The 20,608-nt window shown below is 40.4% G+C and overlaps 1 protein-coding gene across 3 annotated transcripts in view; it reads right to left on the minus strand.

The window, feature by feature from the left end:
• Positions 1–20,608, minus strand: part of LOC118001822 (E3 ubiquitin-protein ligase parkin) — a 1,265,989-nt gene that overhangs the window by 558,220 nt on the left and 687,161 nt on the right. For all 3 annotated transcript variants that reach the window (XM_034991967.1, XM_034991965.1, XM_034991964.1), the window contains exon 6: positions 7,761–7,876. In XM_034991967.1, the coding sequence (XP_034847858.1) occupies positions 7,761–7,876 (116 nt within the window). The remainder of the gene's footprint in view (positions 1–7,760; positions 7,877–20,608) is intronic.

Below are 20,608 nucleotides of genomic sequence, written 5' to 3' on the forward strand. Positions count from 1 at the left end.
TGCAGTTGAAATCTACAGGGTTCACTGCAGGATATGAAGGTCGCTGACTGACATTAAAACTGACACGGCTATATTTCAAAGTATCAGTGTTGATAAACTATTTCTTCTGTTTTCATAAGTAACTGACCCCAAACGATATAGCTGAGAAATCTATATCTTAAGGTTAGACTTCAAAATTTGACTTTTCCCCTTACTCCTACTAACACCGTAGAACTATCCATTGATTTCTGATTGTTTCATTCAGTTTTGGAAAATTCTATTAAATTCAGAAGAAGGGTTTTTTTTTTCCCATTTATTTGATTTCTAAATTCCAGAATAATTACTAGGGTGTTATATTAGTTACAGGTGTACAATACAGTGATTCAACACTTGTATACCTCACTCCGTGCTCATCATGATACGTGCACTCTTAAAGAAGGGGTTTTCTAAAAGGAAAGTGTTCCATAGAAAGAACTTGCTTTCTGTTTGTTGCTCTGCATAAAAGCAAATTTACTTTAATTCAAATCAGTAAATATTTATTGAAATCTCTTTGATGCAAAGGCTCGTGGGGGACATGAAGCATCAGCATGTCTGTGCATCGGCCAAGCTTGGACCGTGTCCTTGTGGCGCCTGCACCCCAGAAGGCAGATGGGCTTGTATAGAGCTCAGATGTTTCAGCTCTTACCGGTTTTCCAACTGTCTTTGTATCTCACATTACTGCTAATATTTTCCTTTTCATATGCAAAGCTACCTTCCAGCCCTAGCAGACAGCCCTGCCTTTTACTCCACAGAGGAAACCCAGACTGCAGGGGGTCAGGTGTGATGAGAGACAGCACCAACTCCAGGGACCTCACACACAGGCTGATTCAACTCCCTCCTTGTGGTGTGACCAGATGTAATTTTTACAATGTCCTAGCCTCAATTTCTTCATCTGTAAGACAGATATTTGAATAATTTGAAATAAATTTAGTGAAAGAATTATAGGTAATTAAGCACTACCTTCCTTTTCATTTCAAAGAGCCAATGTTATTTCTTGTATGAGAGACTTCACCCATAGGAAGAACTCTCCATCCTGGAAGGGTTTATAGCAGTTCTCTCTCAAGAGTGTGCCACACACCCTCTTTCAGGAAAGAAATCACTCCCAGCGTACACACGCAGAGAGAGCTACCTCCCGTGAGGTATGGAGCACAGTGTGAAGTAGCCTGCTTCAAACTAGAAGATGTATCTTTGAAGTTCCCTGTTTCATCTTAAAAAGGTAAAAGATATTCCATGCTACTCTATAACAGACTCCTGTTTATTATGAAATAAATGTGCTATTCTCGCTTACCTTTCTCTGTAATGCTATGTAAAACAGACGTTCTGAGATTCTCCCCTACTTATACGAAACTATCTTTTGTTCCTGGCATGTTACATTACCTAGAGTATACAAGCTATTTCTCTAATAAGAGAAATAAATAGATCTGTCGGCACAAAGAAGGTCTCTAGAGCTATGACGCGCACACACACAAAATCCAACACTTTTTCCATTACAGAACTAAAGCCATTTACTGAAAGAGGCCATGTTAAAGATTTCAGTTAAATTATATGTGGCTATATCTGGAGTCTCTGAAGATGCTCTTCAGACCCCGATGAATGTATAAAACCATCAGTTCCCATCTAATGCCAAAATGTCAAGAAACGGTTAAGTTGATAAAATATAACTGTTAAGCAATGTCTTGAAATTGGACAGAAAAAGAACTTGTATATTAATTCTAAATCACAGCATAAATGCCAAATATAACTAAAATTAAAGTGTGAATTGAGAGAAGCCTAAGACATAACAAATGTATTCAAAGGAAAGTAACTAAGATCCCCATTTTTTAAAATCTCTGTTAAATGAATGAATGAATGCATACTAAAATACTGCCAAATGATAGTTAAATCACTCTCCCCCAGGATACCAAGAGCAAGTACAAATGGACTTTGAGATAAATCTTTACTAATCTCCAAACCCAAGTAAATCTTTTAAGTCTGCAATCCCAAGGCAGCATTACTTCAATAGGCTGAATGAATTTTAAGACAAATTTGAAAGCAAGAAAATTATAAAAATACATTTATATCAAACAACAGTGACATCAAAAACATAAGTCTTTACTGGAAAAGTTGAGAAAAATTATAAGGTAGTACCAGTTCTTAGATTTAATGTCCTACTAGGAGCTGGGATTTAAAACCTGTTTCTTGAAAGTTAAATCTTGGCTGTGCAAACATGGTTATTTTTTTTAGTTTGTCTTCAGCTTTGTAAACTGAAGAACGGCAGATAAAGGTGGAAAAACGTGCAGGCATTCACTAGGCAGCCTCAGAAGGAGCAAAGCAGGAGGGTGGGGATGATTTCTTTCTTTTTTGCCAAATGGTATCACGCTAATAATTTCTGTTTTGTAATTTTCAAATTTTACATTTTGAATTTTAAGGATAATATTGCAAAGTAAGATTCAAGAAGCAGAATACCGTTTTCCCCCAGGCAGGTTGCAAGATCACATACTGGTCAGGGAAAGCACACAAATCTCACCGTGCAGAGACTGCCACTCCTAAGTCGAACTGAGCTATCCAGGAGTGTTCTGAGCCTTTCTGATGGAATTTCTATTGGAAACACATAACAAAATTATGATGCAAGTGATGAATCACTAAATTCTACACCTGAAACTAATATTACACTGTATGTTCACTAATCGGAATTTATATAAAAACTTGGGGGAAAAAAAGGAAATACATAACAACATCGCCGTTCTGCCTTCAAGTGCTGTACTTTCTGTTCTTGGCTCAAGTTTTTGGTTGTTTTTTGTTTTTTGGGTTTGTCTTTTTTTTTTTTTTTTCTTTTTGTTCAGTTCACTACTTTTAGTTCATAAACGTAAGACTATCAACTGATAACCTTGAGTGGCTGCAGATCAACTCACTACTGTGGGTAGAGGGGACCGCGTGGCTGGATGGCAGATGGGAATCTGCTGGTTCATGTAAAACCTCAGGCTACTGTGGTTCTCAAATAGCTCACTTCTCTAAGAGAGGGGAAAATATTTTATTATTTTTTATTTTTATTTTATTTATTTGACAGAGAGAGAGAGAGAGAGAGAGCATGAGCGCAGGAGCAGGGGGAGGGGCAGAGGGAGAGGGAGAGGCAGACTCCCTGCTGAGCAGGGAGCCTGATCCCAGGACCTCGGGATCATGACCTGAGCCAAAGGCTGATGCTTAGCTGACTGAGCCCCCCAGGTGCCCCAAGAGAGGGGAAAATATTTTATATACAAGGTAAACTCGAAAGACACAAACCACGTACCTGAATAAAATTTTAAGCCTAATATCTGGAAATGAATAACACATCTATGTTAGATATATAGACCTTTACATATTATAACCACAAATGTGGGCTGTGGAAATGAGTGTCACTGAAAACCTCATCTTTTATTTCTGCATTTGTCAGCAGGCAGGACCACAAACAAGTGTTTTCTCAAATGATACGATCGATTTATAAGCTGTGAGCAAGCACTGTTCCTACCTCTTGCAAGCTTTTAAAACCAGCCGGAAACTTATAGATGACCTACTGCAATTCTCAGACTTTATAAGGAACCTGACGGCCTAAGAGATTGTGTTATTTTCCTAAAGTCAAAAAGTTGGCTTAGTGGTGTTGGAGACCCTTGAATATGTTATTAGACACTTATTAAGAATGTAGATGAGGGCGCCTGGGTGGCTCAGTTGGTTGAGTGACTGCCTTCGGCTCAGGTCACGATCCTGGAGTCCTGGGATCGAGTCCCGCATCGGGCTCCCTGCTCGGCAGGGAGTCTGCTTCTCCCTCGGACCCTCCTCCCTCTCATGCTCTCTGTCTCTCATTCTCTCTCTCTCAAATAAATAAATAAAATCTTTAAAAAAAAAAGGGCTGATTTAAAAAAAAAGAATGCAGATGAAAGAGATATTAATCTCTTTGTATACAAAATCGTATGTTTGTAAAGCACAACAATAAATAAAATTTCTACCTTGCAACCAATTTTCTACAATCTCTTTTAGAGGACAGAAACAGAATGAATACTTCCTAACTCATTCTATGAGGCCAAAATTACCTTAATGCTAAAACCAGACAAAGACAATACAAGAAAACTACAGACACATACCTCTCATGAGCATAGATGCAAATATCGTCAACAAAATATTTGCGAATCAAATACAGAAAAGCTTAAAAAGAATTATATACAATAGTCAAGAGGGATTGAACCCAAGTATAAATAGCTGATTCAACACTCAAATAAATTAATATAATCCATCATAGACTAAAACAGAAAAATCACATGATAATATCAGTAGACCCAGAAAAAGGTATTCAACAAAATCCAACACCCCCATTCATGATAAAAACTGTCAGAAAACTAGGAAAGAAACCTGAAGCTTTCCCACTAAGATGAGGTACAAGGCAAGTGGGTCCTTTCTGGACCACTCTTTTTCAACATCACACCGGATGGCTTTGCTAATGCAAACAAGCAAGAAAAAGAAATAAAGGGATATGGATAGGGAAGAAAGACATGAAACTGCGCATGTTCACAGATGACATAATAATCTATGCAGATAACCTGAAAGAATCCACAGATTAATTCCTGAAATAATAAGCAGTTACAGCAAGGTTGCAGGATACCAGGTTAATATGCAAAAGTCAATCACTTTCCCATATGCCAGTGACCAACAAGTGCAATTGAAATTAATCCTCTGGTTTTAATCTATTATGTAGTTAATGATGCCTAATTTGACTAATGATGGATGATTACGGTACATACAAAAATAAATAAAACAAACATAAAATATAAATAGATACCCCAATTTGTATTTTCAATTCTGTAATTAAATAACTTGATTTACCTCCAGAATGATGTGATATTTCAAAACCCAAACCAAAGAAATACATTGAAACATACATTCACAGGTCAGAAAACCTTATATTAATAAAGGACACACTGATATTTAAGTGAATGAGAAAGTAACTGCAGAGTCCATCTTTTTTTTTTCTTCAGATTCTTCCTAAAGCTTTCATACTGAGAAAGTCCTGCATTTTACTCTCACAATAGAAAATGCAAATAAACAAAAAAAAAAGAAAAAAGAAAATGCAAATAAGTTAGAAATGCTCAAACTTGCCAATAAAAATTAAAAAAAAATATTAATGACAAAATTAATGTCCTTTAGCAAATAAGCAAAAACTAAAACTATGAACATAATACTGGAAAAGATGCAGCTGGGAACCCTCTGATAGGCAATCATGGTCTAAAATGGAAATAAACTTGGCGATATGCATCAAGAACCTTAAACATGTCCATTAACACTGACCTTCTGTTACCATTTCTAAGACACTATTCTTAGATTCAAAACAAGCAGTCGATGATTTTTGGAAAGGGATATAGATTTAAGCGTTACTTAATATTTTTAATTAGAAATAATTCAAATCACCAGCAATAGGGAAATGATTAGAGTATTCCCAAATGATGAAATCTTAGGTACCTATTTAAAACAAAAAACAAAACTTGTTTTCATAGGATATATCATAGCAGGGAAAATTTCTCATGATGCAATGTGAAGTGGAAAAAGCCAGATACAAAACTATATATACAATATGATTACATTTCGCACATGCCCCCCCCCTCCCAGGTATACATGCAAATATTTAGGCAAACTCAAGATGCTGGAAAGAATTAAACCAAAATCTTACTAACCATGAGGGTAAAAACTTTTTTTTTTAAGTTTTTGTGAGTGAATCACTTCTAAATTAGAAAAGAAAGCATTTGCAGGAAAAAAAAAAAAAGAAACTACAACAATTAGCAAAGTACAACATAAAGTATTGGTGTGTCTTATGCAGGTTTTTATGAAAGCCCTATGTATGAATCCTTCACTGTAAGAGGAGAGGGCCTCTTCTTTTATTTTGCACACAGACTATTCCTCTGCTGCCTTATATACGAAGGGACCTCATTCAGTCATGTGGTTGGTTCTACACACACACTTAAATCTAATAGAATACAATAGCTTCTATTTATAAAATCCCCTTAAAATAGAGGAAAAATTTTATTGCAACAGACAATATTACTTCTCCAGCAATCATCCCCCTGTGCATCTGGGAAGTGGTTTGTTTCTCTGGGTGGATGTTGTGAGTTACTCATACGAAGGCGATAGCTTAGCAGCAGGAAGCATGGAGAGCAATGCTCGGGTAAGACAGTACGATCAATACTACATATCTTAACGCCATCTTTACCAACTCTAATGGAAGGTTTTTAAACATTGGCTGGCAGGCTGCATTCTGACTCAGAGAAAAACTCCTTTCTCCTATGAACAACTGAGACGTGATTTTAATTCCTCAGTGCTTGCAGACCTGTCGAGCTCTCGGTTTCAGGACTCCCCAGGTCCTTTCCTGAAATACCAGACAAATCAGCTGTTCTTGCAAGTTGAAAACATTAGCTCGTTGCAATCATTCACCTTACGAGGGGATGTTGGAAAGCTGCATTTTAGGCAATATTGTGGTGTTCCCTATCACAGCAGGAACTAAAAATCCAGCAGCAAAAAAAAAAAAAAAAAAAAAAAAAAGTCTCATTTTTATCCCTTCTTGAGTACAAGTTTGTCTAACAGATGCTGTTGAGGATTTTAGGCTTCTATTTGTCAATATTTTTATTTAAATTTATTAAAGGATAGAAGTGTTGTGTTAGGAGTGTTAATACCCACTAACCACGAAATCACAGAGCTTAAGGTAATTTTAAAAGGCCACCTAACACTCTCCCAAGACTAGAGAGAGACAACACTGAAATGCTGAGGGTATTTATCTCTTTGTTTAAAAGTCTGGAACAAGGAGGATTCTTTGACTTTATTCATCAATTCACTTTGGCATTTCACTAAAAGTTCTTCTTGATATCAGGGCTAGGATCCCTCTGTTGCAATTTGAGCTTCTAGCCAACCTCAGAGAATGTGGAATAAAACTATTTCTGTTCATCTGAATAAAGTAAGGAGTTCTACTCTCAGCCATCAACTCTGAAGATTCAATAGGCTCAGGTTTTTCTACTTGGTCTTTGCCTCCCAACCTGAAATTCAAATCTAGTCCTTATCCCTGGTTTTCCTAACACAGCGTCTCCACATTTTCTTTCTTCTACTGAGATTAGACATAACCAGGTCCCAAACTAGCTACATGCTTTTATTTTGGGCGTATGAATATGTGTGAAGCCCCAATATAAACACTGGGCAAGTTATATGGAAGAACTGAAGTGTGTGGAAAAGACATTTTAATAAAATGTTGGGGTGCCCAGCTGGCTCAGTCAGTAGAGCGTGCGACTCTCGATCTTGGGATTGTGAGCTCGAGCCCCACGTTGGGTGTAGAGATGGCTTAAAATAAAATGTTATGGATCATATATTCCAAGAATGAATGGTGCTCATAAATTGTTATGGTGTTCCTAACACTTATTTTTTTAAGATTACACTACTTGTAGACATAAGTCATCTCACTTATATCTTTAGCATACTATTTGGCCACTGACCACATTAAGGATTTGGCACTTTAAAAAGTTTGATTATAGTGAAATATACCCACATTGGGTGAACGGCATCGAAGCTTTGACCATGGACCACACTAAGGATTTGGCACTTTAAATAATTTGATCATACTGAAATACACCCACATTGCATGAATGGCATCGAAGCAAAGCAGACACTCCTCAAGAAAGAGAAACCACTGAGGAGGTTCCCACGAGAGGCCACCACTGGGAAAGCAACCTGTGGAGGGTGACGGCGTTTCCGAGCCTTACCTGATGTCGGTACACGTTATGCAGGTGATGTCTCGACTGTTTGTCGTAATCAGGTTCAAAGCTACTGACGTTTCCTTGTCGGAGGTTGGGTGTGCTCCACATTTAAAGAAAAATTCCTAAAAGAATGAGAACTCTGTGAGAAATCTCAGGCATGGAGCTCAGCTGGCCATTTCCCATCTCCAAACATTTTCACAGTGAACAATCTCTTCGGGCAAGAGAGGAAATCTATTAGTAGATATGAGTTAGAAATAAGTCCACATCAAATCTTTGGAGGGAAACTAATACCCCCATGCCAAACTAGTCCGCAATCCCCTTGTTAGGAGGGTCCAAGTGTCTCTGCTCATCTTCCTTTGCTCTTTCAGCCCTGGAGCTGGGGAAATGCTCTGTGACTCTGGTTTAGCGATGCCCTTCCATAAGTGAGTCTAGTAGAATAGCACAGTGTCAATGCAGGAGGAAGCCTGAAACAGTATCTCACAAATGAGGAAAGGGAGACACTGAGCCATGAAATGATTTGCCCAAAGTCAAACAATCAGAGGTGAAGGCAGGAAGTAACCAGACTTTCTAAGGGGAAACTCAGAGCTTTTTCCATGGCCTGCTACACAATCGGTCAGTTAGCAGCAAGGATGTATACAGAGTAAAGAATCGAGGGAACACTCCTATGAATAAGCATGTTCGAACACGGAGACTTACACAGTAGCAGAGGGTGACTCTTCCCCAGACACTTCCCGCACCATTTTCTGCCTCTGTAGAGGGTCCCAGAATTCCCTGGGAGACTCGGACCCTGCCCCCCACGCTAAGCAGCGGGGAATGTTCTACACCTGTATTTATCTCCTTAATTGGCTTCGCCAGCCTTGTCCTGCACACTTCGCTTTTCACGTAGGTCACATTCTTTTGATTGCTTATATGCTCCCTTCTCAACCCAAATCTTCTTTTTATTTTTCTTCATTTCTTCCCCTTGTTATTTCTCCATTTGTTCACACACCCCTTTACCCTTGGTACATTAAGGAGCTCCGCACAGTAATTGCTCTGCCTCTTGCCTGACAGTCTTTACACCTTCCACGATCACCACGTCCATGAAGTGAAGTTCTCTGCTGTGGCAAAAATCCAGCACAAGTTTATCACTGGACAGCAGAAGAGCACTTGCACACCACACCTCCATTCGAGTATAACTACCTGGAATGTGGACAGTAGTTCCCCTGGAAACACTAGACTCGACCTTTTATTACAGCTCCAGATATTAGTTTCTGGCTTTGTGGGACTTTGTGGGTCCTTGTTGAGCTTTTCAATCTGCATGGTAGCCTGAGAGCACCCACAGACGATATGCAGATGGACACCTATGACTGTGTCCTAACACAACTTTATTTATCAAAACATTTGGAAAATGGGATTTTGTCCATAGGCCATCATTAATGGTCCACCCCTGATATAGACTCTGAAGTATTATGGAATCCCTTTTTCATATCTGTATCTTAACAGTGCCCCGCAGAGAAGAGGCATTAGATATATTTTCTTAAATGAAAACATCAGTAGGTTTATTCAACGAATTCTACCATCATCCCTTTATACATCTGACAGCACTACCTTTCATTTACTCGTTCCCTACTTATAACCCAACTAACCTCATTCTCCTCTGACCTGAGATACAATGAGTAACACCTGTGGCTCTCAACCCCCCCCCCCCTTGCACCAGAATCACCTGGTGGAGGGTGGGAGGGTGTTACGCTAGACGTTGCTGGTCCCACACCAGGGTTTTCTAATTCAGTAGTACCGAAGCAGGGCCCATGATTTGCATTTCTACCATGTTGGCAGGTGATGCTTTTACTACTGCTCTGGGAACCACACATTTGAGACCCGTCGAGTTACAATGACACTGGTGGTAAAGAGAGTAACTCTGTTTATTCTCTCCGAAGACGACAGCTGTAACACGCCTCTATTGTCGCATCTGAAAATGACGCCATGTCTCAGGTAACAGGTGTTACTCTCCAAACATCTGAAGTGTGCCACTGTACAGAGAAGTGTCCCCAAGCCAGCTGTTTGGAGCCCAGGCTGTCCTTATTTGCAAGTGTCCTACCAACCCCGGGTGGTATACTTGTTAGCCAGAGCCTCTCCTGCCTGCAGCAAGTGGCATACAAGTTGTCCTCCTGCAGTCCCCAGCCCCACAGATGAGGGTGTGACAACAGTCTTGCTGTAATAGACAGGGTGGCCGGTGCTTCTGATGAACGCCTGTTTAGGTGTGTCCATGCATCATGCCTCTGAGCCCTGGTCTTTCCCTGGAGTGGCATGGAAATCCTACTGATGGCTTTCTTCTCTTTTTTTTCTTTTTTACCAGAGAATGCTACCCTCTTCATACAACCTTTTAAAATTTTACAAATCCTTCAAAGGCCAGTTCAAGGATGTTAAGAAAAAGATTTAGAGCAATTCCTGACTGCCAAAACAAAAAGCGTGGAAGACAGGACGGACCCTTATGAAATGCACTGAGCTAGCGGCTGTGACTGTTTTCTGCAGACGTGGAAGAAATCCCACTCGTAACATGAAGTAAGTCTTCCAAAACAGCTGAGCTGGCGGGGCTATTGAGAAGGTATTTCACAAGCAGATAAATAGATAGTATTTCTATTTTTTCTTAGCTTGCAAAAAACTGCTGGTTCAGCTAACAAATCACAAACTGTTCTAATACCAGATAAAATCCAGCCAGATAAAAGCCCAAATCCTTTTTACTGGGGGGAAATGGATGTTTATAGATAATAGTATAAAAAGTTACAGATATTCAGAAAATTCCAGTATTTCACATGGGCTGATAAAACTAAAATACAAATTATCAACTCTATATATTAAACATAAATGTTCCATCAGTGAATTTCAACACTTTCTCCACCGATTTTTATGAAAGGAGGTTCTTCTGTAGTGCTAGAGTAATTGGCAAGACCGGGGGAGGGTCTGAGACTTCACCCTGCTTGCAAGCTCACACGTTAGCATGCCACAGTCTTGCAGTTGCTGGCAGAAGATACAAGACTCTTGGGTCAGAGACAAAGGACTGCGTGACTCGGAGCTCAGGCAGAAAGAAGTATGGACATGATGACCATGTCAGTTCCCCTGCTCCCCAACAACTATGAGATGAAGTGGATTAAAAGCAAGGTGTTACAAGTAAGTGGTTCTGAACTACATATAGGTGAGGACCCTGAGCTTAGGGCACCCAGATCTTTAATAAGGAGCTGCAAGCAAACCTTCCTTTTGTCCTGAAGGGCGATACTGTCTTCACTATAATGGATAATAAGCAGATCTCTCTGTGACCTCCTTGAAGAGATCATCCAGAACAAGAGGGTAGTAGGGGCCTCCCTCACAACGTGCAGAAATACAAGAGAACCCTGGAGAACTGTCTCCCTATAGCAGTGACACCTTTTCTGACTAATCACTAGTGTGATCCGGTCATTTCCTGCCCTATGCCATCAGTGGGCTGAGATGTTGGTAGTCTTTTGATACTTCCATTCTGCATGCAAAATACACAAACAATAAAGCAAAGCAAAACAGAAGAACCTTTAAAAGAATTCTACCTTGGGTAGGACATCTGTCAATCCTAGTGAAAGGAATCCTAGCTCCCTTAAATGTGGGTGAAGAAAGATTCTCTTAGGGGCCCACCTCATCTTTTACAAATGCTAGCTCAAGATAAATCAGCTACAAAAATAGAGACACAAACCAAACCAAAACAAAACAAAAACAAGTCCTGTAAAATTAAATGAATTCTTCTACCTAACCAGGAACTATAGTTCCCATGGGCTGGCTCTTTTCATTTGGATCTATATACTCAATTCTGGGAAGCCGTAATTAATTAGCTATAGAGTTAAAAGGTATGACAGTAATTGGCCAGTTTTTATTTTTTTCAATGATAGTATAAACTATTTAATAAATGGACCCAGAATAAGACTTTGAAAATGAGCTTGGCTTTATATTGCAACCATGTTAAATGCAATATAAGTGTTTTCCACTATCCAGCAGAGTTATATTCTCTAAGTTCATAGAAACATACTCACGTTTTTACCATTTCTATAGACAAGGCTATGATTCTTTCCTTCTGCTCTTACTGAATTATATTTTATCACAACTCACCTGTCTTTCATTTTAGACTATAGAGGCCTGACCCTCTAACCAAATCAGACCCATAAAAACCAAAAGTATACACCAAGGGAAGACCTGTGAACATTTCAGTTCAGCTGTTGGTGGCATTCCCAGAAGCCACGCTCCTCTTCACTCCACTCTGCCACCTGACTTCTGACTCAGACCAGTGTCTCTCACAAAGAAGGAAATAACAGTAGGTATGGAAACGAATAAATAAGGCAGCAAAATCTGAAAATAAATTCATACCAAGAACCCAGTTGTATAAGAACTTACAGGATTGGAAGCTGATTAGTCAACTCCAAACACAAATTCATGTGTTCCAAATTTCTGACAACTATTGTCCGGAAAGCCTCACATATCCCAACCACAAGCTAGTTCCACAAATCTGAAGAAACAGCGATGAGACCGGTCTTCTTCTTTGTTCATGAACCTTCTAGCAGCTTTCATTGAACTTCCCAAAGGTAATGGTGTTTATAGATACTGCTTCACCATCATATGTTTCCCAATTAAAATATTGTGTTTGTCTTTACAAAGCGTTAAATTTGAGTTAGTCTCCAAATCTTTCTCAGTTAATATGCCCCAAAGGAATCACATCTTTCTCTTGATAAAATAAAAGGATCACACAGTTTCCACTAGAAGGTTGCAATAAATCTGTGGTTTGTACTGAACAAGTAACTGGCCATGTGCATGGGTCAGAGTCAAGTCAGGGAAATGGGGCTCATGCCCAGTAGCTCGGCTGCGGGAATTTGATGCTGAGATCAAGTTACAAAGGTGGTGGAAGCACCACAGGGTAGGAAGCTGCCCTGAGATCAGCAGCACTGGGGCTCTGTGGGAGGACAGAAGGAGGAGGTGGCTAACTGCTGGAAGCTGGGAGGAGGAGAGAGAGGCTGCCACTGCCAGAAATGCTTCTTTAAAAAAAAAAAATTTTTTTTAATGATTTTATTTATTTATTTGACACACAGAGAGCGCATGTGAGAGAACATAAGCAGGGGGAACAGCAGAGGGAGACAGAGAAGGAGGCTCCCTGCAGGGCTCGATCCCAGGACCCTGGGATTGTGACCTGAGCCAAAGGCAGATGCTTAACTGACTGAGCCCCCCAGCGCCCCCAGAAATGGTTCTTGAAGAGAAAGTGAAAAACATTCTGGCTTCTGCCTTCTCTCTGAACTCCCAGTTCCCACCAGGCCTCCCCTGGGCAAAGCCAGCCTGAAGCAAGAAGAGGGAATCTGGGAGCTGGTGTTTGCCATGGCCAGCCCAACAGCCCAATACACTACACAGAGAGGCCAATGTATAATAAGTAATATAAATAAAAATGAAATTCTAAAATCCAAAAGGCTCTGAAAACACAGTTTTCTTTTCTTTTCCCCTCTAAATATGCCATTAACTTTTATTTATGGCAAAACCTGACATGCATGGGCATGACATTATTTCTAGTCTGTATTTGCCCAACGTAGTGTGACTGTTCATACTTCTTACTGCAAGATCACTGTTTGTTTATTTGTTTGTTTAATGATAAGGTGTAGGTATATGGTCCTCGCGGTATTTCAAGAGTTAAAATGTATGAATTATAAGTTTCTCAACTCGAAACACTTCTGACTCCCACGGTAGTAGATAAGCAACTGATTCTACACCTAAAATCGTCTTCAATTCTTACTGATCATGCAGGACAAACCTTCAAGTACCAGATACCATCCTTTCCTTTAATCAGGGCAATGGTAGTTTGGGCTCAGTCCACATGAACAGTTTAAGCCTGCTTCAGATACCTATATAAATAAACCCATGTGGACTTGCCATTTCCCAGTGCTACTAGATAGAAACAATGACACAGATTTTAATGCCACATGCCTTCAAGAAGTCTAACTTCAAAATCAAAGCTACCGACAGCACCATGCTTATCTTCCTCTTCCACGCCTGGACTGGCAGTTCTTCCTCGTGCCTGACTGGAAGTTTATTCTATTGTAACATGCTTGGTCATCATGTGCCTTTTATCATTTTAGGAATAAAAGGGCGGTGGGGTTGTTGAACAAGGCATTTCAAACGATTCCTGGTGAGTAAACCAGAAGATCTGGAGTCACTACGGATGCTTATGAAATACATGGGTTTATATAGATGGCTTTGTTCAGACAAGAAAAAAACAAAAACAAAAACAGAACAACAAAAAATGGAACTCACAGATACAGAGAACAGACTGGCAGTTTCTAGAGGTGGGAGAGGGATGTGATGGCGTGGGGGTGGGGGTAAAACAGGTGAAGGCAGTCAAATGGTATAAAGTTCCATTTATAAATAAACAAAGCCACTGAAAATGATCCTCCTTCCCACTCCAGGTGATTGGTCAGACATGCTCAGATCCCTGTACCTCCCTTCTTCGTCCCGAGTCTGGGGTGCATAGATGGCCAACTCAGTCAGAACACAACACTCCCCCAGCGCAACCACAGAGAGAGAACCTGTCTGATAATCAAGCCAGTTTTCAGAAGAGAACAGAAACAAGAGACAGAAAGGCAGAGTTCCAGTGATGGCATCTGTGTCCTGGATCCAGCTATACCTGTTTTCCTGGTTATTTAAGTTACTATATCTTCCATAAGTAATAGCCATGCTTCCAGGGATTTTTTTTTCCCCAATGTTTACTCATTAAAAAAGTTTAAAAAAAGAAAAGAAGAGAAGAGAAAAAGAAAGGAAAGGAAAGGAGAGAGAAAAAAGAAAAAAGAAAAGTGCATTATTTTTTCCTGGTCCAGCCTTGACCAGGGTCTGGAGACTCAAAGGTAAACAAAATCCCTAAAAGAATCCATAAGCCTGGAGGAGAAAGACACTTCAACAAACATTTGCACAAAATAAATTTAAAAAAAAAAGTGGTAAATGCCTACAGATGCCTGAGCCATGGGGACGAGAGAAGGATGACCAGCTTATGGGAGAATGCAGTTTTGCTTTTGCTGGGTTTTACAAGGTAAGAGTTTGCCAGGTGGAGAAGGTAGGGGAGTGGGCATAGGAACAACGGTGAGCAAGAACTCATGCTGGGGGTTCATACTTGCTAAGTGCCCGGAGCTTGGGCAGGAGAGCAACGGGAAATCTGCGATTCTTTGTGCATATAAGCATTGATCCCAGCCCATCATACTCAGGCTGGTGCTTTGAAAGCCTGGAAATGTGCTTCTTAGGCAACTCTTCTCTGTCAGTTTCCCTACCAAGAAGGACTGCAGTGTGATACAAAGGATATGCATTATGACTAGTTCTTTGTCACCAACTTTGAAAGATCACCCTTTCAAAACAGGTTTTTGATTGATTAACTTAGCAGGGCATATAAACTTCCAAGACAAATTTCCACATTCTCTTTCAGACTGGAAAACAGAATTTTCTTTTTTCTTTATTATTCTGAGAAGGCTTTCACTCCAAGGGTTGTGCTCTAGATAAGATATCACTGGAGAATTTTGACAGCAAATGCTTTGACTATGGTTGTCAATGTTTCTCAGCTTGTGCAATATTATCTTGCTCTTAGCATCCCTTAAAGGTCCTTGACTCCAACCTTTCTGGAATATAGGGACAGCTGCCCAAGTTGTATTCAATCCGTAGGGGATGGGCTCCCTGAATGTGAGTTGTGAGCCCCTGATGGCCAGAGGACACATCTTTTCATAACATCTAACATCCCCAGGAATGACTGGCTGGTTCAGGAGTATCTGGTTAATGGTTTACACAGTACTGCAGACATTCTTTCTCCAGGTCTGACATACGCTTGACTAACTAGCTAGTAGTTGCTCGCTTTCCATCACCTTTCGAATAATGTCTGGGAATGTAACTTCCCTCCAACCACAATAGTAGTTACTTATGTGATATCATTGGCTCAGTATACAAGTTGAGTATATCTTCTCCTTAAATTTTGTAGCCTAGCCAGAATATAAAAGACAATATTTATTATTCTGGCTGTTCTTTATTTCCTTTAGAAGTTAAAGGTTTCATAGGCTCTCATAGTGTCAGCTTGCATGGACATTAAGGCATCACAGCATTTGCTAGTTTCATTATTTAGGTGAAGCTTTCCAGCTTCTGTTCTCAGATAAATAAAATAAGATGTTACAATATTTTGTGATTAACAGAGCATTTCCTTTTGTAACCCCCCACCACTGATTACCCAAGCCGACCTCTAGGAGAGGGCACATAAACGAGTATCTGTTAGCTGGAAATAATTTGCAAGAAACTGCGGGGACAGGTCATAATTTCGAAAATTTATAGTGACTCACCATCCCTGGATGAGTTGTGTTCCCACTAATTTCTAGGCATTCTCTAGAAACTGGCAGTTATTTTACATTTATTTCTAAATGTGAAAAAACAAAAAAAACCAAAAACATATTCTAATCCATAATGGCAAATAATGTGAAAGCACTGTTTAAACCTGTCATTTTCCTGGTTACACATCCTTCAGCTCAAGCACACCGTCCTGAGCAAGGCCTTTGGAGCCTTTCCAATGTCATTGGCCTCACCATCTTTCCCTCTCTCAGCCCTTCCCATTTCAGCCATAAACACCCTTTTCCTGCCCTAAAGGCTGTGCTCTCTCTGTTGCCTTTGATCCCTTACACACAGTTTCTCCCAACATGGACCGTCGTTCTCCTACCTTTCCCACTCACTTTGGCCTGGAAACCCCCAAGGGTCCTTCATGACTCAGCTTACAAGTCATCGGCCCTGAAAGCCTTCCTGATTCCCTAGGACTGGTGAGAGGTATTTCCATGTTACCCCTTGCTCCTATCCTGCTCTGTGCTGACTGCCTGCGGAGCCCTTGTTCTATGACACCGACATCACCTGCTTTTCTAGCAGACTCCTCGGAGGGTAAACAACCTGAAGGCATTGCATCCCACAGGTGGCCCAGGGTTAAGTACACAGCAGGTGTCAGACCTGTCAAAAGACTTGAAGAGTAAGAAAGGAACGTGGGGGGACTTCTAGGAAGGCAACAGAGTAGGAGAATCCTAAGCTCAACTTGTCCCACAGATACAGCTAGGTAACACCCACATCAATCAATTTAAACAAACAAGAAAAAAAACAAAGAACCTGAAGACTGGCAAAAAGACTCCCCACAGATGAATGTAGAGAAGAGGCCACACTGAAGAGGGTAGGAAGGGTGAAGATGCGGTAGGGACCTGGGGGACTGTCTGCAGGACAGAAGGACACAGCAGGCATGGAGAGGGGAGAGGAGCAGACCCCCACTCCAGGCAGCCCACGCACAGGGGACCTGCATGGGGAAGACAGATCGCTATAACATTTGGCTTTGAAAAGCAGAGGTTTTCCCAGTCAGTGGGACGTAACCCCTAGAACTTTCAAAACCAGTGGGCGTGGCTCCAGGAGAGCTAGGAGACAGCACAAAAAGCAGCCCGGCTGAGATACAGCACAGGAGCAGCAGTCTCAAAAACACCTGGGGTGTATGGGAAGGAGATTTATTTACTAATCTCAGCATGTGCTAGAGGTGCAGGGATCTTTGGGAGACTTCTCTGAGAGCAAAGGAGCACCATTTCCTTCCCCTGCTGACCAGCCTAGACACATGGACACCTGTGGGAATGAGCACAGTGCTAATCCTCTCCAGCTAGCCTGCAAACAGTACGCAGTCCATCCCATGGCTTCTGCAGATCTACCCCCTCCAACCCAGCCTGCCTTGGAGGAGTTTTCGCAGGCAGCTGCAGGTCCCCTCCTGCAGCAGACCACATGGAACCTGCTGGAATCACATGCCCCACCCCCATGGCCTTCTGGGGACCCGCCCCCTCCACCGTGCCTTCTTTTGTGAGAGCCCATCCAAAGCAGAGGTACAAGCCTGGCAGAGTCATAAGCAGCCCCGACAGGGGCCAGCATGACTCCAAAGTGACTTCTACCTCAGGGAGAGGAGAAGATAATCATACAGGCCAGTCCAATTATGTCCCTGGCAGTGGGCTGGCAGCAGACACCAGGTCTGACTACAGGCCCCCTGCCCACCAATGGAAGCTTCTTAGAGGACAACATAAGGAGAGCACCGTGTAGTCTGGTGCTACTGCATCTCTGAAAAATGCCCGGTCTGACTCAACTCAAGCCCAGATCAACCCCAGGCTGGCCAACTAACAACACAGGGACTAAGCCTTTCCCACAAAAGGCAGACAGCTGGACTGAAGGAAAGCATGGGTCAGCCACAACAGCAGGGCACACATGGCAGAGGCGACGCCCCTGAAATGCTAGGTCCCAGTAAACGGGACGTTATGCTGCAGGGCATGACAGGACCTCTGCTGCATAAGGGCCACCACATTCCAGAGCAAGAAATGTGGCTATCTTTCCTAACACACAGAAACAGACTCAGAAAATCAGACAAAATGAGGAGACAGAGGCATATGTTCCAAATGAAAGAACAGAACAAAATCACAACAAGAGCTTAAGCAAAATGGAGATAAGTAATGTGCTGATAAAAAATTTAAGGTAATGGTCATAAAGATACTCATTGGAATTGAGAACAGTGGAGGACCTGTGAGACCTTCAACAAAGAGATAGAAAACATATAAAAGAACCAATCAGAGATGAAGAACTCAATAACTGAAATTTAAAATAAGCTAGATGGAATAAAGAGTAGACTAGAGGAAGCAGAGGAACACATCGGTGACCTGGAGGGCAGAGAAATGGGAGGTAATCAAGCTGAACAAAAGAGAGAAAAAATAACAAATGAAAATGAATAAGGAAGCTCAGCCACACCAGCAAGTATGATAACATTAGCATTATAGAGATCCTAAAAGGAGAAGAGAGAGAAAGGGGGAGCAGAAAATTTATTTGAAGAAATAATAGTTGAAAACTTCCCTAATCTGGGCAAGGAAACAGAAATCCAGATCCAGGAGGCACAGATAACTCCTAACAGAATCAAGACAAGGAGGTCCACATGAAGACACATGGTAATTAAAATGGCAAAAAGTACTGATAAAGAGAGATTTTAAAAGTATCAAGAGGAAAGAAGACAGTTACATCAAGGGAAAACCCATAAGGCTATCAGCTGATTTTTCAGCAGAAATACTGTAGGCCAGAGGGTAGTGGCAAGATATATTCAGAATGCTGAAAGGAAAACAAACAAACGAAAAACCCTGCAACCAAGAATATATTATCCAGCAAGGGTTTCATTTAGAACATAAGGAGAGAGAAAGAGTTTCCCAGTCAAACAAAGGTAAAGAAATTAATCACCATTAAGCCAGCCCTACAAGAAATGTTAAAGGGGACTCTTTGAGTGGAAAAGAAAAACTATAAGTAGAAGTGGGAAAAGTAGAAAGCATAAAAGCGGTAAAATTAAGTATATCTATAAAAATCAGTCAAGGGACTCACAAAATAAAAGTATGTAAAGTATGATACCATATGTATAAAATATGGTGGGTGGGGGGAGTCATGAATGGGTTCAAACTTAAGCGACCATGAACTTAATGTTCATGACTTAAGTTCATGACCATGAACTTAATACTGACTGCTATGTGCATAAGATGTTGTAATATATAAGGGAAACCACAAATCAAAAACTGGTAATAGATATGCAAAAAATAAAGAAAAAGGAAACCAGTATATAGCAAAGATATATAGCAAAGTATATATCACATCTCACATATATGTGAGAAGAAAGAGAAGAAATGAACAGAGAAGAACTACAAAGACAACCATAACACAAATAACAAAATGACAATATATACATACCTATCAATAATTAGTTTTTTAAACAGTCAAGAGAGGTAGGGTGATGGAATAAAAAAGCAAGACCCATCAATATGCTGCCTACAAGAGACTCATTTTATTTTCATTTTATTATTATTATTATTTTTTCTACAAGACACTCATTTTAGACCTAAAAGCACCTGCAGATTGAAAGTGAAGGGACGGGAAAACATTTATCATAGAAATGGAAGTAAAAAGAAAGCCAGGATAGTAATACCTGTATGGAACAAAACATACTGTAAAGACTGTAACAAGAGATAAAGAAGGACACTATGTAATCATAAAGGAAAAATCCAACAAGAAAATAAACAATTTTAAGTATTTACATACCTACCATGGGGGCACCTGAATATATAAAGCAGCTAATAACAAACATAAAGGATGTAATCAACAGTAATAGAACAATAGTAGGAATAAACTTAACCAAGGAGGGGAAAGACTCTTACTGTGAAAACTATTAAACACTGATGAAAGAAACTGAAGATGACACAAACAAATGGAAAGATATTCCATGCCCATGAATTAGAAGAACAAATATTGTTAAAATGTCCATACTACCCAAAGCAATCCATAGATTCAATACAATCCTATCAAAATACTGACAGCATTTTTCACAGAACTAGAATAATCTTAAAATTTATATGGAACCACAAAAGACCCCGAATAGCCAAAGCAATCTTGAAAAAGAACAAAATTGGAGGTATCACAACCCCAGATATCAAGATATACTACAAAGCCGTGGTAATCAAAACAGTATGGTACTTGCACAAAAATAGACACATAGATTAATGGAACAGAATATAAAGCCCAGAAATAAACCCACAATTGTATGGTCAATTATCTTTAACAAAGGAGGCAAGAATATGCAACGGGAAAAAGACAGTCTCTTCAAAAAATGGTGTTGGGAAAATTGTATGGCTACATGCAAAAGAATGAAACTGGACCACTTTTTACACTATACACAAAAATAAACTCAAAATGGAATAAAGATCTAAATGTGATACCTGAAATCATAAAAATCCTAGAAGAAAGCACAGGCAGTAATTTCTTCAACACCAGCTGTATCAACA

The sequence above is a fragment of the Mirounga leonina genome, unplaced genomic scaffold, assembly GCF_011800145.1.
Source record: "Mirounga leonina isolate KUSES-001 unplaced genomic scaffold, KU_Mleo_1.0 Mir_54, whole genome shotgun sequence".
Taxonomy (NCBI): Eukaryota; Metazoa; Chordata; class Mammalia; order Carnivora; family Phocidae; genus Mirounga; species Mirounga leonina.